Source organism: Furipterus horrens, unplaced genomic scaffold, assembly GCF_987537825.1.
Source record: "Furipterus horrens unplaced genomic scaffold, mFurHor1.1.pri manual_scaffold_8, whole genome shotgun sequence".
Taxonomy (NCBI): domain Eukaryota; kingdom Metazoa; phylum Chordata; class Mammalia; order Chiroptera; family Furipteridae; genus Furipterus; species Furipterus horrens.
In genome coordinates, this window is record NW_028327178.1 from 20,700,072 (window position 1) to 20,720,195 (window position 20,124).

Consider the following 20,124-nt stretch of genomic DNA (forward strand, 5'->3'; position numbering starts at 1 on the left):
CATCTGTTTTATGTGAGATGAATTCTAGACTATATTACATTTGATCACCCTCCTCTGGAAATTTTATCATCTATCAAATATCACATTAAATTTTGGTGCCCAGAATTGAACTGGTTTTCCAAAGTAGGAAGTGATGAGTGCAGAAACATTGGGTTAATTTCTGTGATCAACGCACTATCCAACAATAGAGCTATGTTAAAAAACAAAACAAAACAGCTCAGATTTTTTTTTGTAGCACTAACACTATTGGCTTATATTAGATGGAAGCTCAATTAACTCCTTTAAATGTTTTCATATAAACTGGCATCAAATTGGACATTGCTATGTGAAACTGGTTTTTGAGCTTAAATACAAGCCTACTTTTTAAATCTGCAAAGTTTATTTTTACTGGTTTTAGTCCAGTGTTCTAGCCTGTTGTGAAAGTTTTAAATCTTAATTTTGTTTTCTCAAAGAAGGCCTAGTTTTTTAGGGATTTCTATTGGGTTTAAATACCCTCAAAGTTAATGACCCTCCCTTTAACTCCTTCTGGGCATGACTTAAGTGACTCAAATGCATGCTATTGTTTTTCTCTTTATTAAGCTTCTTTTTTCTTTTAAATATTTTATTGTTAATGCTATTACAGTTGTCCCAATCTCTTTATTAAACTTTTTAAAGAAAACATTTCAATTTATACAACAAAGTATTCCTGAATTCTTCTAAAAACAAAAAGCAATTTGTACCCATTGCTTTAGACTTTCAGGTATTTTTGTGTCTGTCTAGTTAGTAGATGATGGATGTACCACAGAAACAATAACTTTGCATAGCCTACAGGTGTGTGCCCAACTCTATTATTTCTGTCAAAGAGGATATTGCACCTGATGTTGGATTGGGGAAAAAGTCTTATATTTTTCTTTCATCCAGAGGCAATTCTCCTGCCTTAGCGATAAAGAACAAGACAAAAACAGAACAACACAATACAAGATGTAGTTCCAGTGCTTTCCAATTTCCACTGGACTTCAGTTTATGATTCAGACTTAAGGCTTCTTATCAATATTTTCATCTCGATACATTCTACCCATTTTTTTAAACTCCAATTAAGTTGTCTTCCTAGAAGCCATCTGAGTACTCTCATTTCCACATTAATCTTTCTGGTCCCTCTATATTGCTTGGATCTCTCTTATAGCACTTTATAGTTTGTCCTGTATTAAGATGATGGGATCAATCTACATTTATCTCTCCAGTTAAATTGTGCTTTCTTAAGGAACAAGAACCATGTCTTAACGATTCCCACTCATTGTTGGAACAAATGTTAACTGAACCCCACTTTGTGTCAGCCACTGTGCTGGGCACTCAATTCTGTGCTCCTATCTCTAGTGACCAGCACAGGGCTCAGATGACTTACTTGAACTGAAATCAATTGACATGACTTGACCTAAACCAAAGCTTAACATCCAGTTTGTAAAGTCTGTGTATGAAATATCAAAGGATTTATTGAAGGGAATCCAAATCACTGTAAATTAAATCAGATCCTCTCACTCATTTCAGCTGTTCCTTGCTTTCCTCAGAGCCCCATTCTCTGCTTGGAGTGCTATGACCAAAAGCACGGGAGTGCTGTGAAATATAGGCTGATATACAGCAGTCCCTCTCTATATCGTGGTTCACTTATTGTGGCCTCACTGTATCGTGAGATTTTAAAAAATATTAATTTAATTATCGCGGATTTTTTGCTATATTACGGGATTTTGCAGTACTGTATATGTATGTTGTTAAAGTTATGTAGGTTTAAGAGTGTAGAACATGTTTAAGGACGTAAGTAGTGTTTATAAAAGTGTGGAAAAGGTTAATAAGGGACTGGGAATGGTTTATAAGTGTGTGGGAAGGGTTTATAAAGCCTTAAAATATATATAAATACTAAAATAAATGTAAGGTTCCTACTTTGCGGATTTTCACCTATCTCGGGCGGGGAGGTGGGGAGCAGTTCTAGAATGTAATACCCGCGATAAGTGAGGGAATACTGTACAAACCACTCCATAGGAGAGGTGGCATTTCAATGATAAAAACAAGTTTGGGACTTGTTCGGTTTCATTAAGCAAACTAGCCTGAGCATTTAAGCCCACAGATTGATTAAAATCATGGGTTCCCTGGAAAACAGAGGTAAGTATATATTATACATTAATCATACAACACCAAAAATGAGAGAGAGAAAGAGGGAAGGAGGGAGGGGGGGAGGGAGGGAGGAAGAGAGGTGGTGGTGGGGAGATATGTTTTCATGGGTGAACATTTGGATCAAAATTATAATGGTTTATTGTGGGGGAGTATTCACATGCTTTCTTGGCAAATATCTATATATTGAAGTTCTGAGCACTGTACCAGTATTCTTTTTTTTTTTAGTTATTGCTTTCCTTTTCTTTTTTTCCTAATATAAGCTTGGACAGACTCAAGGCAGCAAATACTCCTTCCTCAATTTAAGATTTGACAATTTAAGAGGAAAAAGCTCATTCATCATCTTTCCCTTTTAGAGACCATAAATTATTGGCTCATATACCATGTGGCTTGGATTCTAGGAAAAGTTAGCATAAACAAACCCAAGTTACAATTCGTGGAGTAAGAGAGTGAGTCATAAACAAAACACAGACATATGCTCTCATATAAATAAGGGCCTGGATCATCAGCTTCCCAAAGTCTGCTTCCCATTAATTACACAACAGAACGAACTTTCCATATGTAAGCCCAAATCACTTAACTCTGGCAACTTGCACGAGACAAAGACCAGGATTATGGCTTTTATTTAGGCACTAACTAAACTGATTTCAAAATAAGAAAAATCTTCTCAAAATACCCTCAGGTTTTGGAGGGCATGAAATTCCCTTAGAGAAGTGATTTTGAGCATTGAAACTACAGCAACCCAGGAACACTGCTTGAGGCTGGTCTAGATCCCCTGCTGAATTTAAAGCTAATATCAGGCTTATTCTTTTGTTCTGAGCTCTGTCATCTTTATGGGGCAAGCCCTGAGTCCAGGCCACCCAGGGTGTTCAGACATTGCTGGGATCATCGAGCAGCGGCAATTCCCTCCACTAGGACATTCACTTTGTCTTTTGAACCTGTCCATTGGTGGCATAAACGGACGTTTCTTCATGTTGTATGAAAACTATCTGGTCTCTCTTAGTTTACAGAGGAATCAAGGAAACGTGATTCTTAGGGAAGGAGATTCCTCAAACAGGTGAGAAACTCTGAGAGTGGTGGAAGCAGTCAAGTTCTCTCCTTGTGTCCCTTTCGAGGGCAGGACCACATTAACACAAACTCCCAAAGTGAGTTGCAAAGGACTAAAATAACAGATGTCACATTTTAGGAGCCTTGGGTCGAGAGAGGAGAGAAAAAAGACTTTCATTTTTTGCTAGGGGAGGTGCAAGGGGTTTTCCAGCATTCATTTGCTCAATGATTATTTTTCTATCATACCATAGACTGTACAAGGCAAGTGAAATGCATTGTTCCTGCTTTCACAGAAAACTAAAAGAAGAAATGAACATTTTTGGAGAATCTACAGTGTGATCTGCAGTATTTCACATATTTCCTCATGTCATTAGCAACCGCATGAGGACATTATTAGCATTATGGTACAGAGATGAACTCTGAGACCTCAGGGATTAAATAATTTTACCAAGGGCACACATTTTAGAGGTCATGGAATCAAGGATTCAAGCAAAGGCTGCCCTGTTTCATAGCCAGTTTCATACCATATTTCCTTAAGGAAGCAAAGAAGACAGGGAGCTACATAAGGAGTCAGGTATGTGTTTCCACGTTAATCTTCCATTGTTGACTGCCTTGAAGTGCCAAATTTCTCTCAATTTTCCAGTCTCAAAGGGCTCTTCAAGCCCCCAAATTCCATAATTAAGTAAGAGAAGATATTAACACAGATTATTCTTGTTACTTGGCCCTGGCTGGTTTAGCTCAGTGGATTGAGCATCGGCCTGCAAGCTAAGTGTCGCTGGTTCGATCTTCCAGTCAGGGTACATCAGAGAAGGAAAACTCTGACTCCAAAAAACCTTCGCTGCCTTGCGGCATACCTCTTCAGGGGAAAGGCTAAGGAAGTAAACCCTGACAGAAAATCCGGAGCCGGAGTCCCTAAGGCGGTTTGACGTTGTAGTCAACACCGGCAACTCCTGCGGCGCACCTGAAGCCAAGCTGTATTGACTCCGTCTTTCCCTTGGACCCTTCAGCTGCGAAGAGAGGGGGGGTCTGCTGCATGGGCAACAGCAGACCCTCCATATCACCCTGCCCAGGCTCTGTAGCTTCAGCGTCATCGCAAGATGTCGATTCAACACGGGAGGAGACAGATACCGTGTCACTCCCGAGTCGGACTGCACAGCCATTCTCGGCGGTGCACATAGACTCTTAAGAAGCTACACCATCGTCTCTTGAGACGGACGGCTGCCGACGACGACGATTCTTGTTACTTCTGCTAGATTATGTGTTCCTGCACATTGCTTGCATTTTGTTACTTTTTCTGGTTCAAATTTCTTTAACAGTTTCCTATAGGGAGTCAGACAACCAACGTAACGAGTGAAGTTAGTCTGGATTGTAAAGGAAGGTAGGGGGCATGGAGGAGGACCTGAGAAACTAAGGAGAATATGGCCTGTCTAATGGCAAAATGTTATTCTGTATCAATTATTGGCAGGTAGAAATCTGAGCCCAAAGTTGGCAGATAGTCTGAGTTTCAAAAAGCCAGAAAATTTGATTATTATGTAAATCTTCTGCTGTTTCCACGCTGGTAATTTTTAAAGAAATCTTGATTCTTATGTAAATATTCTGCTGTTTCCAAGCTGTAGGCCAACCAAAATATGACTGTAGGCCACTATTGGCTCATGGCTGCCATTTTGCCATCACTGTCCTTCAGAACGGTCACCACACCTCATTTGAGAATTTCAGGAATGCCAGGTTCTGACCCCAGCCCCTCTTGCAGCCTATCTGTCATTTCCACAGACACTCCTATTTCGGAGATGCTGTAAATGTGCCCCTCCTGCTCTGTCTGCATATTGAATTCCATTCATCTTCAGAAGGCTCTTCTTTTTCCAAATCATCTCACTGTCTTGCAACTCCCTTAATACCACTTAGCTGGAAATTAATGACTTGTCAATTGCTAAATTATAGTTCTGTTAGATCTGAGATTATTTAATCTACTCATTTTAAATATTATTTGTTCATCTCATGTTTTGGAGTCAGGTCTTTCCAAACAAGACCTGTGAAAGGTCCCCGAAGGCAAGTCTAATCAATCTTATCCTTACATGTATCAATGTGACAAGTGCTTGAAAACATAGACGTTCCAGTAAGATGAGTTCATATAGCAGTTAATACCCTCACTGGTAGGGGGGCTTTTGTGCGCAAAGATAAGGGTTTTTGGAGGGTGAAGTGAGGACGAAACTTCTAACAATAATTAATGGATGTCATGAGCTAAGTCATAACATGACTAAATTGTGATTTAACATGATTAAATCATTACATAACATTACTTCATTTTTGACATGAGAGGGGTCATAAAAGTGATATATTGTTTTGAATGTTATTGGTGTTTTGATCTGCTATTTCATTTCTTCCTCACCACTGCCTAAAAGGGAGTCATTATTTTTCCCATTTCACTGATGAGGAAACAGACTCAGAAGTCACAGTCAGACTCAGCGACTTACCTGAGGGAACGAATAATAATTACTGCTGGCTACAATAACCCTGACCCTTGAATTCCAAATCCAGTTTCCACTATGCATTTGTGTGGCAGTTAGAAGGAGTCCAGATTTCCTAACTCCTAGTCAGGTAATACTTTGTATTCATTTCTCCTTTCCGGGCTCAATTTCCTCATCTGCAATATGAAGGGGTTGGCAGAGGTCCCTTCTAGTCTCTTCTAATACAGTCTAGTCGATTCCAGTTTAAGCAGCAGGAGAAGCAGACCCCTGGGAGAATACTCTGGTATTATTCCAGTGGCTTCCAGGAGTTGGAATGGCGAGGGCTTATGGGTGAGTGCTATCTGTCTCTTTGTCACATCTGTCTACAATGCTACTGTATTCTCTCTCACTGCCTCCTTTCTCTCTGTCCCTCTTTTTCTGTCTTTCCTCTTGTTCAGATGGACTCCTGCCTGCCTGGACCACTAAAGATCATTCTTAATGACAGTCATTACACAGTTCTTCCACGTCGCCTGAGGCCATTTCCGCAGCAATGAGCAGGAAAGACCTTGCCCCACTTCTCAACAGCTGGGCTCAGTGTGCCAACTTCACTAGAACCAAGAAGTTTTTAAAAAACTCTCCATTAATTACAGGAAACGCAAAGCAGTGTCCCCCTTCCCCCTCTTCTCATTAACACAGTTGCTTTCGGTTGCCACTAAATTATCTTGCCACCCTTAAACCAACAATCTAATTAAACTCTGGAAATGGAGAGAGCCAGTGAATAAGGCAGGCACACCACTATCTCAAAACCGATCATAAAATATTTCAGCCCTTTCGTTCTTGGCTGCATAAAATCTGTCCCTGGATGAGTCTCCTTTCATTCTTTCCCATTTATAAAGAATATTTGATATAAAATGGGTATCTTAATAGAAATCGCTTCACGTATGGGAGGTTTTCTTCCCTGCATTTCGCAGAGCCAGCGTGGAGTCCTCATTACAATAATCGCACCTGACTCCCCCTGCACGTGGGCCTCCCAGCCAAGCCTCCCACTGGGCTTCAATGGAGGTGTGAATGATACTATCACTGGGAAGAAGATAAAATGTATTATTATCATTACTCTATTTTTTAAGAGGGTCTGACTGTGGCAAGAGGAGGTTGGGAGCGTAATCTGCAGGAAGCATTTCGAGAAGATAAATTGAGTTAAGCTTCTCACAGACACAGACTTTCAAACCTGTCATTAAACCTTTTGTCTTCTCTAAAATTTCAGCTCTGGAGAAAAAAAAAATTAGTTAAATCGAGTTCAGACATGTATATTAAGTTTCTACTAGGCACCCGATGCTGTGTGAGGTTCTTGACATCCAAATAGGATTTATGTGTTGTTTAATAGCAATGCTCCTGCCTTTTCCTTCTTTTATGATCATCCCATATAGCCCAAGGTTCTGGGGATTTATGTGATACTCAGTCCTTATTGAATGAGACAAAAAGCTACATAGAAGATGGTCACTGTCCTTGGGAAACCAATACTCCCGGCCACAACACTATCATATACAAATAAGATAATTAAAGTACAGCCTAGGCCAATGTCCAGCTTTTCATTGAGTGGCTCATCCTGAACACCCCATAGAACTTTCAAGTGGAGACAGACACAAGATCCTCCTTCTCTGAATAAACACATACTCATGTATTGCACATATCATACCATAGAGGCTGACTCTTGAACTTGACATTAATCTTCCCCAGGATATTATGGTGGATTAGCCAGGAGCTGGTCTGCCATTATTGAACAAAGAATTCTGGAGGCCCCAGCGGTCCCTCTCAGGTTGCTCTCTGTGCTGAACATTCTCAGGATGGCTTGCTATTTCTGGTGCTGATATGGAAAATAAAGGCACAGCATTGCCTCTCAACTCTAAAGAATATAATGCTAGAGTATGCTTTGTCATGCACCAGGTGGTTTTGTACAGGAAACACTAGTTCAGCACGTTTGGACTAACATTCAACGATTATCTATTGTTTGTCCACCTCAGTGCTAGGTACTGACAATAGGGGAGTGGACAGTCCAGTGTGCGACGCATGAGCACAGAGACTATTAAATGTAGAGATCAGTGATCAGTGGGCTTACAGGGAACCATGGAGTACAGAGGATGTAGTATCCAAATAGGCCATGGGGTGTTTCTCAAAGTGGCTGGGAAAGGGAATGCTTCTTAGAGTTGAAGGCACCTATGCCGAGTCTTAAAGAATAATCATGAATTAGCCATGCAGATGGCTTGAGGGGTATGTGAGGGAGAGAGATACATTCCAGGGTGGAAAGCTGGAATAGCAATAACCATACTAATAGCAACAATAGCAGTAGCAACGATAGCACTCATTTGCTGAATGAACTCTTCCTATGTATTAGCTACACTGCCAAGATCATTTATTCCTCCCCATAATTCTCTACACTAGGTGGTACGCTTTTCCCCATTTTCACTGAGGTCTGTAATCAATGCAGCCCTGAGATTTCAACACAGGCCATCTGAAGCAGGAACACAAGCATCTGAGTAGACTATTGCATGGCCTGTGTGTGGTATTAAGGAAAAAATGAGCCAAAACTTAGGAACAAGGCAAATTTTATAGGTCTGACCAGTGATTAAGTATCTAGGGAAATGTACCTTTTTTTTTTGGATTTGCTGTCCACTACTGACTAAAAGGCCCAGACTGTGCTCGATACTATGAAAGCTTGTGGGTTTTTGCCCAGAAAAGATACATATGATTTCTGTCCAGTAGAGAAGATAACCCCAGAGGTTATGGTTTTATTCACCATTAGGACATTAACTGAGCAATATTGTTTGACATTATTTCTCCAATGCTCATATTCCCATAATGCTCCACTCCTCCAATTCTTCTTTGATCCAGCTCTACCACCACATTGGTTTCCTCATCAAAGAGTTGTGTGAATCTTTGACATGAGTTTATCATTTTTGAAAATTATGCTCTGACATGGAAGATTCCAAAGAAGTTTTGTGCTGGTTGGCATTTCCAAGGAAATGGGGTTGGAGCAGAAGGCAGAAAGCCAGATTCTGGAAAGTTCTGGTGCTTCTCCGAATGTTTACAGCCTGGGTCATGGGAACAGCTAAGCTGTTCTAGGATGTCCAGATTAAATCAGAAAAGAGCCTATTTCAGCATTTGTGGGCAAAATTAAAACATATTTTTGGAGGTTTTTCAGAAAGCCCTTACTGTGATGGGGTCTTTAGGGGACCCCAGAAGCTTCCAACCCTGCTGGGTCTGTTTACGGCTCCGAGACAAGGGCAGGGACCCTTCCAGGAGCCTCACGTCCGGCAGAGCTCTCTCGGCAGCCATTCCATGCTGCTTCAACATGGGCCCATTCGCAGCCTTTCTCAGACAATTGGAACGATTTGTTTCTAAAATAAAGCTTTATTTTCTCTGGACTTTTTCAGAGTTTTCTACTGTATATTTTAAATGACTAGTTTGGGCTTTCAGGAGTTTATTTTACAATTTGAAGACTTCTTCAATTTGTATACTTATAGGCCTTGGTTGCTCCAAATCCTGTTAACTTGAACAATTAGTTGCTCTGTTTCAGTTCTTTTGAAAGACCAGACTTTTGGCTCAAGTGACCTATTATTTTGGTTAGGAGTTTCAGTTCATGAGTGCACACAGGGCGAAAAGCAAGTGAAATAAATAATTTTACAGTTCTTAAATTCCTGTTCGTTGCTTTTTGGACTGATTATTATTTCGTTATTCTGGGACTCTCCATAAATGGCAGTTGGTTAAGGAAAAATCAGACAGCCACACGTTTGGGAGTTAGAAGCAGTTTTCCCAATCATTTTGTTTCCCCTACTAGACTACTGGATTTCATTCTGATTCCATTAGAATTAAGAATCCATTCTTTTATTTGTAAAAGTAATTTTTCAAGTTTAAAGTTTTGCATCTTGATTACAGGCATCAGTCAGTTCTGAGTGGGCTGATAGTTTGGTTATCAATGAAATGGTTTACCTAATATAGTCTCTGCTTTCAGAAGCAAAATGCCTTAAAATTTAATAGACTTGTGAAATTAAGTAGTTTCACTTACTCATAGACTGTGGTAGTTTCAAATAAGGCATACCCTATAGTTTGAGAGAATAATGGATTAGCTTTGATGCAAAACAAAACCGAACTAAGTGTCATATTCATTTTGCTTCCCTCTGTGATCTCCAACTGGGCTATACTTTGAGCAGTTGAGATTTGGTGATAGCAACGCTGATACATGTCTTTTTTCTCCTTGGATTTAAGACTATCAGTTATGAGAGAGAGAGAGAGAGAGAGAGAGAGAGAGAGAGAGAGAGAGAGAGAGAGAGAGAGAGAGAGAGAGAGAGAGAGGAGAGAGGGAGGGGAGAGGGGATATGTCTGCTTGTTTTTCCATCGGGTGCAGAACCACAGAGATTATGTTTCCTTGGTATTTTACTGAGCTCCTGCAAACTTTGTAATCTACTTAATAATACAGTCTCATCTTAAAATACAAAGGTGGGGGCATGTTTCAGTAGGAAAATTAAGAGCTCTCTACACATTGCATGACCTCCCTGAAAAGTTAGCTCAATATGTAGACCAGAAAAGTTAGCCTGGCCCATTCAGGTTTATCTGATTATCTGATATGGTTAGTAAGTTATTACTGGGGCTGTGCAATAGAAGTTATTTCAAATTATGCAGCACTTTGAACAAACTTCATTGAAGCCTTTACTGCATTAGTCCTAATTACTCACAATAATGATGCACTGCTCCCTTGAACCAGGCCTCCTGCCTTGTGCCAGGGGACTGGCTGATCAATAGCTATTGAGCAGTTTGATCACAAAGGCTGACCTGCTTCTTGGGACCAATGGCAGCCACCACCATGCCTTCCTCCCCGCAGCTCACAGACTGACATGTTCTCAGTCTGGCCACCCTCTCAACTCCTCTTCTGCCTCCTTCTCTGAATCAATAACTGCATAATCACATGCCTCCCAGACTCAGAGAAGCGAAAAGATTGCCTTACACAAAACATGAATGCATGTGTGCGCGTGCGCATGTGCGCGCGCACACACACACACACACTTGAGCTAGAAAAGACATATTTTTATACCTCTGACCCACCTTCATTTCTCCTACATGATAATGTTTATAAAAGAAAATGGAAATGTCCCTTTTCTTTCTTTTCCCAAAGATCACCTATTTGAAAAAGTACCAGTGGGACTGTAGACTGACTAATTATTTGGCAAGAATTTGCCAAGAGCCTAGCTCTTGTCTGTCAAATGTTTTACATTTGATGGTTAAGCAGGTCCAAGAGATCCCCACCATGCTGGGTGCTGGATCAGCATGCAGCTACTGACTCGCCAACATTCATTTCACTCAGTGATGACCTCCTGAGCATCTACTATGTGTCAGACACTATACCAGAAACTTTAGTATCAATTATTTTTAAATGAAAGACATTTCTGATTAATCCAATTATTTCAGTGATTTTTATTGCAATAAGTGATTTCTTAAGTTAATTTTGCTTTACAAGCCACTTGGTTTTACTGTTCTTTCCTTTGTACTTATCTGGGCTTTCAAAACCATTCTGTAGAAATGAAGACCTGTTGAAAAATAAGTTGATTTCTGTATACAGCCAGATGTAATTCTAAATTATCTTGCTTATAGTGGAAGATGAGTAAAAGGACTGTAAAAAACATAAGTGAGTTGTCTTATCGGAAATGTAAATAACTAATGCATAAGCAGCCAATTGAATGGACTCAAGTCCAGAAACGATGTATTACCTGTCTACTGTGTACTTGATATTGTTAAGGCTATCCACCCCACCAAATATGGGTTTCACTCACTGTTCTCTAAAAGAAGTAGGAACCCATAGTTAGGGAGAAAGCAACCTGCCTTTGCTAATGATGGGCTTATGACTGAAGTGAGATTCCACTGGAAACCAGGTGGTAAATCAAGAAATTCGGCTCCAGTCCAATTGCATGACCTCATGTAATCGCAAATTGCACAGTTTCAGAGATTGGGACCCTAACAAACTCTCCCTGGTTTGTGGGAAGCCGTGTATCTATGGGGAGCAGAAACTCAGAAAGGTCTGGCCTCTAGCACCTGGGGTTGATCTCTGGGTTGTCCACCCTCCCCAAATTCTACTCAGTGGCCTGGAACCCGGACATGGACCAAATCTGTGAAAATCTCATGAGAGTCTCAATTAGCACTGTCCAAAATAAACAGCCCATTCCTGCATCCTGAAACAGGAGAGCTTTGTCTCAGCTCTGATGACGAGACAGGCAGGTTTAAAACTTTAATACTCACCTGTTTCTGTGTTCATTTGGCATATTTGTAAATTACTGAATGCAAACAGGAGGTGAGTCTGTGGAAAGCTGGGATCCCAAGAATGCTTTCTCTCACACTGAACGGAAAGAGTTCAGGGAGAAGAAAACAGAGGACCACCTATCTGTCTTTGCCCCTGGGAAATATCTGTGCTTGGCAAGCAAAGGCGGAAATGTCAGGCTAATTTCTAAATCCATAAAGGGAGGTCTCCAAAGCCTAACTGACAAGGTCGAATAAGCAATTTTCTGGGTGGGTAGCACAGACGGAGGCCCAAATCTTTCGCTCCAGCCAAGCAATGACTCCCCGATTTCCAGGCATGACACCAGCTCCCACTTCCAGGACCCTGCCACGTTGCTCCCTCTGCATGCACGCTCTCCCACAAGGGGCTGCCAACCATTGAGTCTCAGGGGTAGCTTCTTCTCCATTCCTCAGTGACTTTCCCTCCTCTGACCTATTCTTGTACTCATCGCTGGCATTATTTGCCTGACATTTCCACCAAAAACTTCTCATTTCATATCCACCATGTGAAAGGTGTGACAATTTATAATCATATTTGAGAGATGATCCTGTGCCTTCAGAGGAATATTTCCCAAATGGCTGGGGAGAAACACCCTTTCCAAAGAGACGCTAAGATCTATTTCCAGGAAAATGGGTTTTATGGTCAGATAAGACTGTAAAATTCTGAAATCCTGTGTCTCTCCTTCCTGAAATTTCAGAATGAACACCGGTCAATTAAAGGTTCTAAGCAGCTCTGCAGGTGTAATAACAGCATTCCCTACATTCATTTAAGTACGAAAACGTCTTTTGTTGCAAAATACCTACTGATATTTTGCTGAACTCATGTTAGGAAGTGTCCTCCCAAATATTTTTTCCTGTTATGTCAAGTAGGCTCATTTTCTAATTGCGAATAATTTCTATGAAGGAGGTAGGTATGTAGATAAGTTGAGTTCTCTGCTGAATTAAGAGACTGGAGTGAATATCAATAATCAGTCTCTTCTTGGGCTTCTAATCATAATAGGCATTTCTAAATACTGCAACATGTTTAACATTTACCAGTGTATTAATTCAACAAATGTTTATGAAATGGGCCCTTATTCTGTGTGCTGTGAAGACAACAAGAACCTAAATCATGGATTCTGCCTCTGGGGAAAGTACAATTCTGTTATGAGGAAGAAGAGGCTAAACAGAAGACACTTCTTATGTAGCCTGTGAGTGGGTGGTGGATGCATGGTGGAGATGCTGGGTGCTACCAGCATTCAAAGGAGGTGCAACTAGCTGGGCCTTAAAGATCTGTGGGATGTCAACAGAAAATAAGTAAGCCTGTCTGCAAATAAAGGTATTGAGGCCTACCTTTCCAGTAGTCGGGATGAACGTGGTAAAGTGGGGGCTGGCGCAGGGACTGGTGAGAGATTGTGTGAAGGGCAGAGGAAGGCAGAGCATCTTGGGTGTCTGAATAAGAACTTTATATTTTATCAACGCCCCGGGAGGAGTCTGGTGATGACTGAGGGATTCATGACATGAGGGTAGAATGAATCAAGGTCTTAGGGAAACTGATTAGTGTCTCCCAGTTCCTGGGAGCAAGAGAGGCTGTGAAGTGCAGTGGTCGGAGCATGGGTTTAGTACCTGGGTTGGAATCTGACTGTCCACAGGTTCCTGGGGCAAGTTCCTTTACTCTTAGCTTCCTCTTCCGAAATGACGATACAAGTATTTATTTCACAGAGTTTTTTATGAGTTATATGACATAACATCTATAAGGTCCTGGATACAGAGATCTGTAATTACTAAAGCTTGACAAAGAGTAATTGAGACTGTTATTACGTTGCTGCTCACTGGACATGTGTTAGAATAAACTAGAAAGCATCTTCGAGAGGACTTTGCCTCTGGGTTTCAAGCTGACCTCCTTTCTTTCTTAGACCTCCTCCTCTTGGAAAATCTAGTGCTGAAACAGCTCACACGCTCGGTGTCTACGGGAGAACTCTTACCTGTATTCAACCAGCAGCACATTCCCAAGAGGTCTTCTCCAAGCCCACATTCACCAGGGTGAACCCAAGCATTGGAAAAGTGCTCACCTGCATCCGAGGTCGCTGCAGATGCAGCGAGGAGGGATAACACCGGAGTGGGTGGGATTGCAACACTGTCAACAGCAGCTGGCTTCTTCCTGGTCATCACAGTGGACGCGGAGCCCTCGTTCTTACCATGCGTTGCCGTCTGGTCCACTTTTAAGTGGGGACTCGCCATCCCTAAAAAATAAAATTCCAAAGCCTGCAGTTACTTTGAATGACCAGGAAGACAGACAACATAAGAGCTGAAAGTGATCTGAGGAAATGGTCAAATGATCTGACCTCCTTCTGGTACAAGAATAACATTTTAGAATGTTCAAAGAAAAAGAAAATAGCAGCATGACTGGTTTTGGTTTTGTGGCCGAGGTCAGTGGTGACTCATTCCAGGTTGGCTGCCTGGAAGCGGGGTCGGGGCACAGGCCTAATGAAGCAGTATAATCCTCCACCAGGCATGCTTTGCTTTCTGAGGATTAAAAAGGCCGTCTCTATGGAGGTTGTACTGTGTGCTCTGTGCAGCATGATGAGAAGTGGATCCCACCCTTGTGAGGCTACTCCTCTCATCCAGCTAGGGATACAAGAAAAACTGGGCAACAAATATAGGCCAGCTTGTGTGTCATTCCTCCTAGGTATGTGGGGAGTCTAAGGAGATAGGGATTTGTGTGGGAAAAGTAAGAAAAGGCTTTCCAGAGTACATGCTGGAGCAGCAAGGATGAGGGAAATGCATGTCACTGATGGACAAATGACGATCCAGATGAGAGACCAGCCTGCTGGAGGAAGAAGATGCATTGTGGGAAATTGGGTGTCACAACAGTCATCAGGCCAAGTGAGAGCTGACCTGGGGCCTTCAAGCCCCTAGCCATAAAAAGCATCATAAGTTACATCTTTATGATGCTGAAAGGCCTGGGAAGGCTCTTGTGAAGTGCCTGTGGAAGGGCCTGGAAATTTACTATATGACAAATTGTAAGAGCTTTCTGGAACCTAGCTTCCTGGGCTCGAATCCAGGCTTTTATAGTTTCTAGCCTTGTGGTGGTGAACAAGTTACTTAACTTCTCCAAGCTTTAAGCTTCTTTAACCGTATAAATGGGATGGAACACTCTCAGAGGGGTGGCTGGGAGCATCCAGGAGTCAATCTATATAAAGTGCTTAGACCAGTGTCTGGCCCATAGTCCGTGCTATGTAAGCATTCCCCATTATTATTATTCCTATTAGTATGACTATAACTATTATAACCTGCTGCTTCCTCAGGCCTGGCTGAAACCAGCCAACAGTGTCCGTTCTCTTCCCTGATGTGACCAAGGATTTCTGAGCACCTTTCATATTCTCAGCTGCAAAAAAGTGACTTTCTAACTCATCCAAGCATAAGTCCAGAGGCACAGTGGTTGTGAACCCATGTCAAATAGTCATCTATTCAGACTTTCTTCATTGGCAGGCCCCATGCCCCCAGCAGCAACAATAACGTGGGGCTTTGTCACGGTAGTCCTTGACCTTTTTTGTCCCATCCCAATGAACTTGAGTGATACAGTCCCCTCCCAGAGTAACATCTTGCCACTACAGTGAGATCATCTTACTTGGGCCTAATGATAGCACAGTGAAGCAGGAAGTGTGGAGGTTATAATTAATTTTCTTAATTTTACAGATGAGGGCAAATGATTTCTGTGTGGTTAAGAGACAGAGAGAGAACTGACTAAACTCATATAGCTCTTAATATAAGAGCTGGACATTTCCAAGTAGCCAGATGCTCAACTGAGGGATCATCTTGCTTTACCTGTCCATCTTCTAACACCTATTCATGACCTCAGTCTGCGAATGACATGTTTCTCATGGAGGATGCAGAGGCCTTAGTACAATACCTGGAAAAGACCCCTTTCCAGGCACCCAAGGAAGAAAATCCACATGAACATTTTTATTTCTCTCCCACTACCTTCCTCTGACTCTCCATTCTAGTCTCTGAGCCTCCTGCTGCAGATGCTGAGAATAACAAGACCATTTAGGCTTTTTAAAAAATGTTATAGTTCATAGCATTTTGACAGCGAATGTAGACAAACATAAAATTCTATGATGGAAAGATTGTAAGGCACAACCACCCGGGAATTGGGAAGTGCAGTAAATGTGTATAGAATATCCTCTTTTAACATATGCAGGTGCACCAGGGATAGGTGAATACATACATATAAATGTGTTAAATGCACACAAAACCATCCACACGGAGATGCATCTAAACAGTTAACAGTGGTTATTCTGAGGAAGGCAGGCACAGGAACAATTGGTGAGGAAGGGGGAAGTTTTTATTTTTGCTCCTTACCCTCTTTTATAGTTAATATATTTAGAACCACAAACATGCATCAAACTATTTTTCCATTGAGAAAGACACACACTTTGGGAAAAAAATCTAGAAGCCTATACCAGAGCATGGGTACTGGGACAGATGGATGTGCTTGGACAATTGGTTGCTAACAAATCTGAAGTGGGGGCAACAAGCCTGAGTGATAATTCCCCTCTTCGATGCTGTGCAGGACCGTGGCTGTGTGTGCGCCCCTCAGATGGATGCAGGTGTACTTTCCACAGCACGCACACCGAGCTGTCAGAGGGCTACTGGATCACAGTTCCTTTGGAAAAACTCTCTACTATGTCAACTTTGTACCTATGGACACAGGCTGGGCAGGTAATTCTTTGCTCAAATGATGACATGCTCAGAGAATGAGCCATAAACAGGATTAGCAGGTGGATATTTAACTCTCACTTGGGAACAAACTGATTTCAAGTCATTTTAGTTGTACCCATTTTCATGCAAATGTTCACAATCCAAATTAGTCTCAGTCCACATCATTTCATTAAAGTTGATCCGATCATACCTCTATTGGGCATACTTTGCTACTCAAGTGTTTACATTACAGAATACGTTAAAAGTAATAAAATGACACTTAAAACACTCTATAATTCACATCGTCACTATTTAGCTGTCTTGAGAACCCTAGATAATTTAAGGTTTTCTATAAGAGTACTGTGTGCTAGCTGCCCTCCAATGAATTTGAAAACAAATTGAGGGGGAACGAAAAAGCCCTCATGTTTTCCCAGACATTATTGGGTTTTGAAAGGATTATGAAAAAATTCCAAGAAATACAGTATACAAGAGTGAGAATATTGGATAAGTTTTAAACAAAGGCTAACCTAATAGCACTTGTATTCCCCCAAATCAGTCTGAGAGGAGAGGTCTTGCGAGACTGGAATGGGTGACTTCTTGGGAGACAGCATCAGGCAGGCTGGTCCCTGGAAGTCTTTGTTCCCCTTCATTCCAGGTGGCCGCTGACCCTCCATGGAGAGGGCCCCAAATGACCAGGCGAATGTGAAACAGCTCAAAATCAAGTTCTCAAGATGAAAAGGCTTTCATTTGGGAAGGCATCCTTACGTCAAACTCAGACACAGACTTTATGGAGAGCCCACTTGGTGAATGTGTTCAGAGCATCCCTAAACCCCAACACAGGACAAACTGTACTGTGACTTGCTTATTTAGAGGCCGGCATGTTTTTAAAGGAGGAAATAACAATGCTAATAACTCTGTGGATCCAACATCTGTTCATAATTAAAGACAGAGCCAAGAGGAAATAAAAAAAAGTTAAACCTATATGAAAACATTCTGTTATAACCTATTGACCTCTATTGATACATTTTTTTTCAAAGTCTTTGAAACTGTGCTGTAGCCTACCGAGGGACAGTCACTCATTTTCAAAGGTAATTTCTCATAGTCCACTTATCCCCTCAAACCTCTACCTGCACACCGTGTTTGCATTAGGGATTTGATTTATGGATTCCTACTCCTCCAACACTGAAGCTGACTTCCTGTTGCCTTGGTTACTGGGAGCTCAGTTCAAGGTTAAAGTACTCCCAAATCAGAATCAGTGGCAGGCACTGCATCCAGCGGCCAGGTTATTGACTGCCCCAGGATGCGAAAAGGTCAGAAACCAAAGCACTGTTTACTGCCTCCAGGGTGAGTCAATACCTTCGATATTTTGATTCTGCTTCTTCCGAAGTAGTAGTTGCTGTTCAATTACCTCTTCTCCAGGTTGCTCAAGGTCACAAGGGTCATGGAGGAAAAGCAGGCTCCACGGAGGCTAGCTTTCCCAGGATCCTTTTAATAAGCTCTGTGACCTCAGATAATAAAAACCAGCCTCACCTTAGAGTAATTATAAAGCTAGTTATCTACTTTTTCTCATTTTCTCTATGGGGAAAATAAACAAACAAAAACCTTTGTGGGATGGCTACTACTTACCCCCCTTTTCTAGATGAGAAAGTAGAGGTTCAGAGAGGTCACATAACTTCTATAAAATTACACAGGTCCTAAGGAGTGGTAAGAACTAGTTGGGGCTTCATCTTCTAGTTTCTTTAAAATAAAGGGGCTGGTGGGGATCATTATCCGGGGATCATATGTAATGGATTTTGTAACATCCTCAGCAGAAAGCAGTAGAGTAGTCCCTCTCTATATCGCGGTTCACTTATCGTGGCCTCATTGTATCGCAGGATTAAAAAAAATATTATATTTAATTATTTATCACGGAGTTTTCACTATATAGCAGGATTTTGTGGTACTGTATAGTAAATACTAAAATAAATGTAAGGTTCCTACTTCGCGGATTTTCACCTATCGTGGGAGGTCTAGAACGTAATACCTGTGATAAGTGAGGGATCACTGTACATCTGAAAGAGTTTGTGATGAATACAGGCTGGCTGAGCACCTTCCTTAATTTTTAGTTGTAAGATAGGCAAATACGGATGTTTCCTGATGACAAAGGCTAGGCAGGTATCGTGGGAGAGGCTGACACCACTGGGGTGACTGGTCCCTGCAGTCACCTCTCTGCTCTGCGCTGGCATGGACTGGGAGGCATGCTTTATGGAGCAGTCGGTGGCTTTTAATTTTGCAGAGAACATGGATTATGCTATTTGCCCCTTGCAGCATCCCTATGGATAACAAGAGGCAGATTGTAGAAGTATGAATTCACAAATAAGGAAACTGAGGCACAGATAACCAGGTGGTTCGCCACAGCCCATATGTCACGTGTGCGGAAGTGATGCTGTGATCTATGCTGCTTGACCTGATGTTCTTTCCTTTACTTTAACACACTGACTTTTGGGTAAAGCAGTACACAGCTTATTTTTCACAAGAGAAAACGGCTCCTGAAAACTTGATCATAATTCGCTTTCTCATATACTGGTTGTCTTTTCACATTTTCCTATTGCTCTTTTTCTTGTTTGCAAATGAGTATTACTCATGGCAATAAGAGGGATATATGTTACAGTTGAAAGTAAATCAAGCCAACATATATCCCTAAGATTTGGGAAATAATATTTTCCAGTGCCAAAGTCAATAAAGTGTTATTTTTGTTGCACCATCTTATTCCTTAATTCAATGGGTATTTTTTTGAACATCTACCACACCAGCAACATGGCACTGATCAAAACAGTTGAAATCCTGGTTTGCTAAGAATTACATTCTGATAATCTCTGTGTAGCATAACATAGCTGTCACTTATTTTAAATGCACTGAAAGACCATAAAGTGCTTTTTTAATTGTCAAAAGGCAGGGCCTCTGCTACTTTATATAGCAGCTTTGGGTGAATTAGAGAAAGGCATCTAGGTTGGCAGAAACCAAGGACACAAATCTTAGCCAAGAGAGGGCACCGTTGTGAAGATGAGAAAAAAGCATGACTTACTGTGGGCAAACGCATCCCTGTTGCTTGTGATTTGGAGAGAGGGACACAGATTGGATTTAAACCCCACTATCCCTTTGAGCCAGGGCCCTGTGGATAGTGAACAACCTGTTGGACCATAGCTGGTGGCCCTATCAACATGTATTTTGTGTCCAATGAATTTTACTTCATTCTAGGACCTTGAGAGATGAAATTCAGGTGAGGGCACTCATAAGTAAAATACTATCCAGTGAGCCTAAAATCAATCACTTAAAATCGACAGTTACTTGCGTTCTGACTAGCAAATCTTAAAAGATGTGCTCTCTGTCTTTGCAGAGGAGGTTTAGAAGTGGAGAGTAGGATAAGAAGAAACACAAAACTGATAAACTAAGCAAGGTAGGAGTCCAAATGAGTACTCCACAAATTTGGAAGAAAATGAGATCTCGG

At 41.5% G+C, this 20,124-nt stretch overlaps 1 protein-coding gene across 2 annotated transcripts in view; it reads right to left on the reverse strand.

The window, feature by feature from the left end:
• Positions 1-20,124, reverse strand: part of SETBP1 (SET binding protein 1) — a 356,432-nt gene that overhangs the window by 10,105 nt on the left and 326,203 nt on the right. For both annotated transcript variants that reach the window (XM_090285576.1, XM_090285575.1), the window contains one exon: positions 14,006-14,176. In XM_090285576.1, the coding sequence (XP_090141702.1) occupies positions 14,006-14,176 (171 nt within the window). The remainder of the gene's footprint in view (positions 1-14,005; positions 14,177-20,124) is intronic.